General features: G+C 40.9%; 1 protein-coding gene across 2 annotated transcripts; it reads right to left on the reverse strand.

Moving 5' to 3' along the window:
• Positions 1–2737: 2737 nt before the first annotated feature.
• Positions 2738–6831, reverse strand: pou3f2b (POU class 3 homeobox 2b). 2 transcript variants are annotated; one of them, XM_047599315.1, is made up of 2 exons: positions 5520–6562; positions 2738–3116 (listed from the first exon to the last, which is right to left on the reverse strand). In XM_047599315.1, the coding sequence occupies exons 1-2, from the start codon at positions 6426–6428 to the stop codon at positions 3069–3071; spliced, it is 957 nt and encodes a 318-aa protein (XP_047455271.1). In that variant the 5' UTR covers positions 6429–6562; the 3' UTR covers positions 2738–3068. The 2 variants fall into 2 exon arrangements, with proteins under 2 accessions (XP_047455271.1, XP_047455270.1); XM_047599314.1 differs by having other exon boundaries at positions 2738–6831.
• Positions 6832–11209: the final 4378 nt, after the last annotated feature.

Here is an 11209-nt window from a genome sequence, read left to right on the forward strand (position 1 = left end):
GAGTCAGTCTACTAATCAGAGTTTGGAACAGCGGAAATAATGACACAAAAATGTCCAACCTAAGCCTCATAATAGACAGACAGCGAGCTCACTCCCATCACAGGAGACGATGCATGTTAAGCCTAAAGCATGACATCATCATTTTAGTCATCTTTTAACATTTTATGTCCAATTTAAGTCAAATATTTACCCTCATCTTTGTCTTTAAGCTTTTATTTAATTTTATTTCACATGAAAAAATTCCTGCAAATTTTTGAAGGTTGTATTATTATTGTTATTATTATTATTATTATTATTACTTGTTATTATTATTATTATTATTACTACTACTATTATTATTATTATTTTGGAGGATTAATTAAATGAAAAACTACTTAAAGGTGGAACCTTTAAAGGGTTAAACAATTATTTGCCTTTTTTCTTTTTGTTAACTATTGCTAACATATCCACATTGAAGAAATTAATATAAAAAGTTTAACTTTTGTTTTTGGTGTAAAAAGACAAAAAAAAAAACAAAAAACAAACAAACAAACAAAAAAAAAACACTGTAATCCCAATGTAAGTCCTAAAAGAGCTAAGTAAGAAATCAGAAGGTTATATTAGTTTGATTTGGACGCTGACTAATCTTTGCAGAGCATCACATTTACACTAAATTATTCTTATCAGTGATTATTAAAAACTGCATATCAATCCTATCATTACATATCTCTGTCATCAGGAAATAACCTGTCAGATTTGTATATATCCTTTATTTTTTGACCCCTCCCTGACTCCATTACAGCAAAAACGATTAGACAGCTGGACTCACCCGTGCAGGTGTCGCTAGATGGCGCTACAGCACCGACTATCTGCCCACATCTTTCTCCAGAGCGCAGTCAGCATCACACCAAAGACTGTTTTCTTTTTTTCTCCGTCCCATGGAGCCTAATGGGAAATTTCAAGTCACCTAAATAAAAAGGAAGGTGTAATTAACGCGACGTGCTATTAATTGCATCTGCTAGAGAGCGGATGAAGGGCACGGGGGCGCACTTTTTTTCATTACTGGGCGCCACAAAAGTCTACTTCAGAGATCAGAGAAGCGAGAGAGAGGGCTTTATTTCCGGGTGCCGTTTCATGCCAGGCGGCCTAAGCGATGGTGCTGATGCAGAGATGGGCATCCAAACAGCGACTGAAAATAATCCGGATACATTCTTACTGCAGCTACCAATCAGGGGCAATTTAAACTGTGCTTGCTCTGTGTGGAGTCAATTAATCATATGTTGCCGTAGGTTAAATACAATGAGGTCCCTAAAGTCACCTTAGAATAAAAAAAACTATTTTAATGAAACATTATTGAGCTTTTCTGGCAAGAGATAGGCGCAAACTTTTTAAATCTTGAAATAAATATTTGTAATCGTCAACTGTAATAATTGCCCAAGTGCATATATATATATATATATATATATATATATAAAAAAAAAGCGTGCCTTATTTTAATTAACAGGGCACATTAAATCAAAGAGCCCATACTCGCTTTGCCTCAACGCCATCAGTGGCTGGTCGGTCATTGACTGCCAAATCCATCCTCCTCGTTCAGTGATGCCGAGGCGTGGGGATCTCACTGTGACTTCATCCACGGGCTCATGCTGCTGCACAACACCAGAGCAGGCAACGAACCCGGGTTGTAATTAATATGATCCCGACAACCGCCACGGAGAGGGCAACACGTTTTCTGAAAGCAGGAAGTGGCAGCGAAATGGCAACTTTGCATTTGGCTGTCAGCTCAAAGCTCCAGTGAACTACTAGGGGAGGGTTTTTTTAGGCAGATGCTCATACAAATATCACACCACAGCTTCCCAAGGGAATATAACAGAGGAGTGACATACTAAAGGGAATGGGAAAATACCATCAGGGTCACCAGTCACTATCACTGTCACTAGTGCCTGTAGAAATAGTGTTTTTCGCCTCTTAAATCTTAAATTGATCCAAAGATTTATTTTTTGATGGATGTGTATTGCAGGGACAATTTTAAAGGTTGTTTTCATGAAGGTAAAAATAATAATAAAAAAAGAAGAATCACATATGGTGCGTTCAAAGTCAAGGTTGTTTCTTTTAACCTCCGCTTTAAATCATCTTGCTACTTCACGTGACGCACGAGTTTAAGTCAAGAAACGTCCAAAAACAATGCAAATTTTTGGAAACTGAAATCAATGAAAATAAAGAAATTTAATTTCAATTTCAACTGAAAAATAGGCAACTGAGACCAGAAAAAACACGCCGATAACCAATAAATTCAGCAAATAATCCTGATCGTTTGAAGCTCCACACGTGTTATCCAGACGGCACTTAAAATGACAGCGAAACCAAAATATTAGCACATTAGACCCGCTTGAAACCTCACAAGGACCAATTGTGGTCCTCGAACCCCACCTTGGGAACCCCTAATTTAACCCTGGATGGAAGCTGCGGTTTCCCCAGCCAAAGCCAGTCGATTTAAAAGCAGCCCTGAGGCAGAAACAACACATCATCGGCTCGCAATCTTCCATTCATCAACCCTGATTTTCTCCCAGCCATTAATTCCACTCCGACGAATAGGCTCAAAGCGAGAAGCATTGTTTTTTTCTTTTTTCTTTTTTTCTTTTAACGCCACAAATTGTCAAGCAGATAGTGACCTCACTAGAGCAGTATTCTGGTTGGCTGATATATATTTGTGTACGTGTGTGTGTGTGCAAAAATTAAATACATTTAGCCTTAGACGTTGGAAAAAAGCTGTTTAATATCAACCCCATTATTTAAAAATGTGCAAGTCCGTTGTTCATGTGTCAAGTGATGAAACACCTGCAGGCGCCCATCACCTCTGCGTTATATCTACCCCAAGTTCATCCAGTGAATATGACATAGCCTATAACAGCACCCCCCTCCCCCAAACCCCTCCAAAGAAGAAAAAAAAAATCAAACAAACGAACAAACAAACCAAACGAACGAGCAATTGAACAAAACAACGAGGAAAAACAGCGCTGAGTTGCTACAGGTCTACATCCCACAACTTGGACTTCCAGTGAATTATGACTCGGATCGATCCATTAAAGCTACTGAGGAATTATCTCAATGCCACGATGGTTTCTGCTCGCTGGTTTCTGCAGGAGGAACACAAAGCAGAAAGAATGGGTTGGGGGGTAAAGGAAAAGCTGTCTCTACACGAGAGGAAAAAAAATCAAATAATAATAATAAAAAGTCGTCCCTGGATGTCTGTCTTTGCATAAAACAAAAAGCAAGCTACCGCACGTAGGAAAAGATGTATATACATTTTATCTGTGACGGTCCAGGCTGTGGCAGAAAAGTAAAAAATCTCTCCCTCTCTCTGTCTTTCTCTTCCCTTCCCCTCCAAAACAAAAGCCTTCTCGTGTCGGATATATTTCGCCCTTTGTGTCATCTATGAAAGCCATCGCAGAATAAATTACAATCTCATTAACAAAACTAAACAAATAATAATAATAATAATTAAAAAAAAAGTCTACGAGAATTTCTCCCATAATAAAGCAACGAGATGGCTGGACATAAATGCATGTCAAATAATAATAATAATAATAATAATAATAATAATAATAATAATAGTTTTGATCATATGCTGCCATTTTTGGAATGTCACTAAAATGTGATTTGGGTAGAAATATAAAGGCCGTATTATTTAATTTAATTAAATTTTTTTCAAACACTAATTCTTTTCATCTCTTAAAATTATTCTGATTTATTTGAAGACAGCTTTCCACCCCATCGATTAATCTGAATGAAGTCTTTAAAGCACTCTACTTTGATTGGAAACACAATCCAATGTCATTTCAGAGCGGACGCCAAATGACAAAACTCCTCAAACAAATTAAACTTACGTGTTGAAAACAAAACAAAACAAAAACATATTTAGACATCTTTAGAAATAAAACGCGCCACAGGAAATTATTAAATTGTAAATAAGCATAATTTCGGCAACAATAACAACAACAAAAAAGAACCTTTAACAGCACACAAAATACAAGGCAGTAGGTAGGCTATGAGTGGAAACTGGATTCTGAAATTCAACCTGCTTGTATTGGAAAACATCAATCCAAAAAGTGCCCCAGTGAAGATAGAAAGAAAAAAAAAGAAAAGGGATGAAGCCATGACTTTTAAAGTTATACAATATTTACAAAAGTGGATCCAAATGTTCTGTGAGAGTTGCTGCCATCTTATTTTTGTAGAGACCTGTGTGTCTAGAGCCCATCTTGTTGTGGAAAAGTGCCATATAATCCAATGAATCGCCACGGAGACCTTCCTGGAGCTGGGAGTCGCTCTGAGGGGGAGGAATCATATTATTTGAGCTTGCTGTGTGGAAAATATAACGGACTTTGCGTTAACCCTGCTGTTTGACTCGTGATGGAGGTCGTACAGTTTTTGCCCAGCACATGGCTGCACTCAGGCCAGTTATTGAAGCTTGGTCAAGGAGGTGCACATGGACTAATAATAATAACAATAATAGTCATAATAATAATCATAATAATAATAATCTGTATATATAACTAAACCCTGACCTCAGTCCTCACAGAATAAAGAGCTGGCTCTGAATGGCCTGCAGTTTCCCAGCATTTTTTTTTTTTTTTTTTTGTAAAGCAGAGAGGCTCTGTGCTTCCTCGCTGACAGATGGGACTCAGACGATGCTCACCCTCAGCTGGACTCCACCGGACTGGGGCAGTAGCCTTTACCGGCCTCCAGTTTATTCCATTAACGCAGCTCCTTTGACCCCCCCTCACCTCCACCACCCACGCACCCATCCACCCATCCCTGCTGGACGCGCACAGTTTAGAGCTACAAAACTAAAAGCGTCTTTACTTTCCCTTTTACGCACGGCAAAAAAAATGTTGGATTTGATATAAAAGTACCGGATGGAAACCATTCGGCTATGCCTTTCTGAGACGAAAACGGGGCACCCTCTCTCCCCTCCCTTCTCTTTTTCGTCAAGTATAATTTCAATACACAATAGGGGCTACACCTTGAAACTGCGTCGAGTCACAGTGCTGGGCATATATCCTCGGAGAACACAACACAGGCTTATGTTCCTTTAGCTCTGGGAGAGGAAAATCTGTCCTGTCCTCCCCTCATACATTTTTCCATTTTCCACAGACATTCACTGCAGATATTGTTTAAGTACTCACTGCAATCTATTATACATAAAACACCCACTATATCGTTTCATAGTCCAGTGATTTATATATAACCTTGGGGATAAATAAAAAAGATAAACAAGTCCTGGAGGAGCGGTCCAGCGGAGTTCATTGGACAGGGGTCTGGACCCCGTGGTGCGGCGGCGTGTCCCCGTACACATCCTCGCTTCCCGGCAGGGCTCCTCCGGGAGGGGTCATGCGTTTCTCCTTCTGTCTCCTGTTACAAAACCAAACCCTGACCACTTCTTTCTCCAGGTGCAGACTGTCCGCCAGGTTGATTATTTCCGACGCTGCCGGTTTAGGACACTTCAAAAAATGGCTCTCCAAAGCTCCTTTTACGCTTACCTCGATTGAAGTCCGTTTTTTTCTTTTCCTTCCCTGCGCCGCGATTTTGTCCAGGCTGGTCGGGCTGCCCGACGTGGAGTCTGCCTCCTCCAGCCACTTGTTCAACAGAGGCTTCAGCTTGCACATGTTTTTGAAGCTGAGCTGCAGGGCCTCAAACCTGCATATGGTGGTTTGGGAAAACACATTTCCGTACAGGGTCCCCAGGGCGAGTCCCACGTCCGCCTGCGTAAAGCCCAGCTTGATCCTGCGCTGTTTGAACTGCTTGGCGAATTGCTCCAGGTCGTCCGAGGTCGGCGTATCCTCGTCCGAGTGGTCGTGGTGGCTCTGCGGCCGGTGCTGGTGCTGATGCTGGGACGGAGTGTGGCCGTGTTCGCTGAGGTGCGGGCTGTGGTGGTCCTCATGGCTGTCTCTTAGGTTGTGGTGGTGCATCCCCTGCCCGCTTCCCGGGATCAGCCCATTGACGCTGAAACCCGGCTGGGAGTAAATAAGGCTTTGGCCGTTCGTCGTCGCCATGCTCGGTATGTGCGCCGCGGTGGTGGTTCTCCACGCCCGGGCGTCGTGGTGGTTCCCGTGCGTCTGGTGCACCAGGTGAGGCGGCCGTGACTGGTGCTGCAGGTTGCTGCTGGAATTGTGCATCTCGTCCCGGGCGCCCTGCACCGCGGGTTTGATGTCCTGCTCTGCGCCGAGCGGGCTGGAGGACCACGGGGCTGCTTCTCCGTGGGACAGCGCCGTGATCCACTGGTGTGCGTGGCTGAGCGTGTGGCTGTTGCTCTGCAGCGGGTAGTCGCTCTGCAACAGGCTCTGCGCGTCCCGGTACGCCGTGGCTTGCTGCATGCTGCCGGGCTCCGAGTGCACGATGGATGCGCTGGAGGTGAGGATGTTGTAGTGGTTAGACGTTGCGGTCGCCATGACTCTCGGAGCCGGACTGGTCGCTCTTATTAAAGGAACCTCGCATTTGACAGATCCTCTCCTGCCCACAGGCGGCTCCCAGGCGCTCTGCCAAGTGGACGCCGAGGCGCACCTGGACTCCGCCCCGCCCCTGCCAGTTATTGGATGTGGAAGGATGATGGACGTGGTTACCAAGGGCAACAGCGTGGCGATTGGCTGCGCGGAAGTCGCAACAAACACTACTCTCTTTGTTGGAGAGGTGCGAGTTGAGGCTCCCGTGGAAGCGGAGAGCCGGAGTGCAGCATGGAGAGACGGAGCACCGGGACCAGCAGTGCAACTGTAAGATACAGTTGATTTTCTTTGATAATCACGTTCTTTCTCAGACTCAGACTGTAAGTAGACTAGTTCCTGGAGACCAGGATTGCCTCTATTGGGAAGACTATAAAACCTCTGTCGTTACTGAAATACAATCGCTGATTTATGTAGACTTACAATGTTCTTGAAGATTTATCTTGTGTGAAATTTTACATTAAACTAAATATGCACATTTCTGTGGAACCTCATAATTTTATGAGCAAACTTTTTCAGCGCAACAAAGACAGACAGATTACAGATTCCACAGAGGTCATGCTGCCCTGCGTATAATTTGACAAGTTACATACTAGATGCATTTGAAAGAAACGCTTTTGATTGTGTTAGTTCTGCAATGCTGCAACATTTGTGGACGCTGTAAGTTGCATGTATATTAGCGTGTGTGTGAGAAGAACATGGATGAAGCATTATTATTATTATTATTATTATTTTTATTTAAAGAAAAATATCATGTAGATCAATCATCCATTACTTTTAGAATAACATCATTTAAACCATTAAATCTAGTTTATTGTTGGAGGAATAAATCTACACTATGACCTGTTTTGGTTCTAAAAAAATATATAATAATAATCTGGTAAAGAAAAAAGTTCAGGAATATTTCTGGATTTTATAAATTTGAAAAAAAAGGTAACAAAATGTTAATAAATTGGATTACATTATTATGAAGTGCAATGTAATGTTTTGTTTTTGTTTGTTTATGACATTCAGGTTAAAACTTTTCAGTTTAGCTCAAAGTGTGATGCCTGGTTTAAAAAATAAACACTCAAACTAACTGCTGACATCAGTTTAAGGCTTTTCCAGCTGTTAATGTGTACGAGCATTTTTTTAACAAAAAACAAAAACAAAGCAAAGCCTGCCAGAGCTGTAATAATAACAAAGTAATCTGCACTTTCTCAGACACTGATGTATCCTTGTAAAAGTGCAGACTACAATGTATTATTTACCTCTGTAGCCTTGTAAATGCAGATGCCAGTCACTTGTCTTGACTTTAAAACTTTTTACAGGCCATCAAGTAAACGGATCAACTTTTGTGTGCAACCAGCCGTAAAAGTGAATTTTACAAGTTTGACGTGGGATTGGCCTCACGCAGGAATGAAGGGTCCGTGGGTTGAAGTTTAGGTTTTATATACGGTCTGAATGATTTACAGGACTTACTGAGTCTTTATTGAAAACATGAAATAAGAAATATACCTCTCCAAATGCTCCTTTAGAAATGCAGTTTGAAGGATTCCACGTGCGTCTAAATGGTTGTTTACAGCCCCGTAAAGGATCTATGTGAGATCAGCAGAGCGTGGTGCAACAGTACTGAGAGGCTTCCGGGATTCTTTACATCACCAAAAAGTGATTTTGAAATTATTTTCAGGACTTATAGAGAACTATTATAGAGTTAATAGTGTGTGAAAAGCTCCTCCGGCTGCTCGTCATCCACTAAACTGAAGATAGACAGAAGTGAAGAGGAGGATTAAGTTCAAACTCAGGCCTCCAGTCCAGGGCAGGGAGGGCAGGTTTCCATCCCGTCCCAGCTGTCGTCCCCCCGGTGTCAGCCGCAGGGACCAGGACTTTGTCCAGAGACAGGACATTCCTGGCCGACTGTTGCTGGTTGCCATAGGGAGAGGTAAATGAAACAACAGCAGTTGCGTCGCTGCCGCTCCCCCCCTGTTCCTGGACTATCTAAAGGCCTCTATTTAGAGAGGCTCTCTGCTGCGGGGACAAAGCCTTCGCAGGGATAAAGGAGGGAGGAGTAAAGAGCACAAGGCCCTGAGAGGGAGAGAGGGCTGGAAAAACTGAAAAAGATGAGAGAGATTATGTCTCTCCTCAAAGCTGCTCCTCGTGCTGTAAAGCAATACGGTGTGAAAAAATTACAAACACATTTTAAACATTTTTTTTTTCTGGGCACAAGCATCTTTCAATTCTTTGACTTCTGAAGTAGTGTTTTAATTATGTATATGAGAAGGAATTAATAATTTCCAATATATATATATATGCAATTAAAAAGCACCTTTGGTAAGTCTATGGCTTACAACAATTCAGTCCAACGGAAATAAAGTAATACATACTGGCCACAAATTAAACCTATAAATCAGCGCAGACAGTTCTTCAATATCCACAATTTATAACTTTCAATGTTATGCAAATGACTGAAACTGTAATTAAACATTTTATATAATAACTGGGACCTACAGTAAAATTAAAAGGCAATAAAAAAGCAATTATCAGTGAAATATATATATATATATTTTTTTTTTTTTACCAAAAATGTTCAAACTGTGCAGTGAAAACACACAAGTCTGTATGCGGAATAATCACACTCACAAATCATTCATAGAGATGTTAATTTATTCAAAAAAGTTCACACAAGGACACATGTCATGTGTATAGGCTGAGGTCTGGGAACAATGCAGGGGTTTGTAACAAAGGCCAAGTGCTAATTGCAAAATGTCTGTTCTCTGTGACCTGGATTGGATTTTTCAGTTCAGATGTTGATTCAAGTTTCACTGCAACTTTTTTTGCTTTTATTGTGCTTTAGCAGACAAAATGGGATTTTTTTATTCTCTGATGTTTGAGTTAAGAGAGATGAATACCCCCCTGCCCCCCTAAAATAAATGAATAAATAAATAAAAAATAAATGTAAGGCTATTATTGTTATTATTACTGTAAGTGCTGATATTGCACTCTTCAAAGACACACTGTGCAACTGAAATTTGCAAATATTGTAAATATGAGATTATAATTAACACACAAGTCTTTTATTGCATTCGAATAAACACTAGACAGCGACTGCTTTTCCGATGGTCTGTTTACATGAGTAACACTTGTGCACAGCTGATATAAAACAGGTGATGATGATCGAGGGAGAGACTCACACCAAATGCTCATATCCCGTGTATATAACTGAAGCTCTTCAATTAAGTATTAGTGATTGGGCCTTTAATGGATCCCATTTCATAGGCTAATAATCCTTTATGGACGTGAATCCAGCCGCACTGACAGCACACGAAGCCTCCAGGATTTAAGTCCTACCAGGAAAAAGTTTCCAGGCACGGCTCGGTAATTCATTCTGGTAATACTGAACATTATTGTGGCGTAACATTGAAATCGGCCAAATCAAAAGAACATTGTGGTAATTAGGCTGTAATTCAAGGAATTACCACATCGCCACACAGGCTTAAATAGTCGTGTTGGGAGAAACGCAAAGCACATTATTTTAATGGCGTAATATGCAAACTATGGCTCGTTTCAATTACATGGCTTAACAATGCATAAATGATGCGAGCCTTGTTATTTGGACTGCAGGGTCCGCAGTTATTCAATCACTCGGAGGGGCCAGTGTTAGGGGCCACGCTGCCTCCTCTCCTACACTAAAACCCAGTGCTGAGCAGAGAGCTGCTGCCAAACTACGTTTATGGGAATAAAATTGAACAGTAGCAAATGTAAGCGTTAAATTAACAGTAGGATAATTATATGACCCGTGTGCTGTAAAGATTCAATTTCTTATGCTCTAATTGGGCGACTGTCTCCCCATACATCAGCTCACATCCCTCTGCCAATTTCTCACCAGAAAGCGTCCTGTGAGCGGAAATAATTAGATTTTATTAAGACACGGCTCGTGCATTAAAGAGAATCAAAGGAGGGGCTGGTTAAATATGATATGTTTTTAAAATCGCTGATTGTTCCACACACTCAGTCCACTGAGTCCCACTTAGAGACAAGGACAGTCAGGTCCAAACAGGAGGAGAGAGGCTTGGGGTGTGTCACAGTGATTCTATTAACCCATGCAATGAACTGTCCACTGTAGAGGGACGACTCCTCATCTAAAACCATCTGGCAGAAATGTGTGATGATATTTAGAAGGATGTTTTATTCTTAAAATGAAGCTGCAACTGAGGAGGATCAGCCCATTTATGTCTTACTTGGCTGTATGATGTATACAGTGAACTTGGATACAAGATTTTGTGAGTAGTTTGGAAGCTAATCAGTAATGTGGAGTTCTGAGCCGAGGAGCACTCAAAAAAGAACTCATCAGAGACTTAGAGGACGTCTGAAGTCCGTTAGGTTAACCATGAAAACAAAACACGTTTGCATATTACTAGATTTTCCAAAAGAGGAGGGAAGGTGAACTTTTTGGTGAGGGGAAAAAAAAAACATTAAATGCAAATTTCTGTTTTCAGATCAATATTTCTGGAGGCAATTGATAAATTGCTTATTTTGTCCAAGCAACAAACTCCACAGAGATTTATTTTATAATTATAAAAGTGAAACAAACTGAAAAAAATAATGATCTGATTTCAGAAGTTTTGGTTAGATAATGAGATTTTTTTGATCTAAACTAATAAATCTGTCAGGGAATGATCAAATCACTGATTCATTTTCAGTCAGTAATTATCAATAGTTTCGGTGGCTGTGAATAATAAATAATCATCTACAAT

Source organism: Mugil cephalus, chromosome 11, assembly GCF_022458985.1.
Source record: "Mugil cephalus isolate CIBA_MC_2020 chromosome 11, CIBA_Mcephalus_1.1, whole genome shotgun sequence".
Classification (NCBI taxonomy): Eukaryota; Metazoa; Chordata; class Actinopteri; order Mugiliformes; family Mugilidae; genus Mugil; species Mugil cephalus.

What these genes read in the sequence shown, in the direction of transcription:
- pou3f2b (XM_047599314.1), bottom strand. Translation starts at nt 6,428, where the DNA reads ATGGCGACCGCAACGTCTAACCACTACAACATCCTCACCTCCAGCGCA.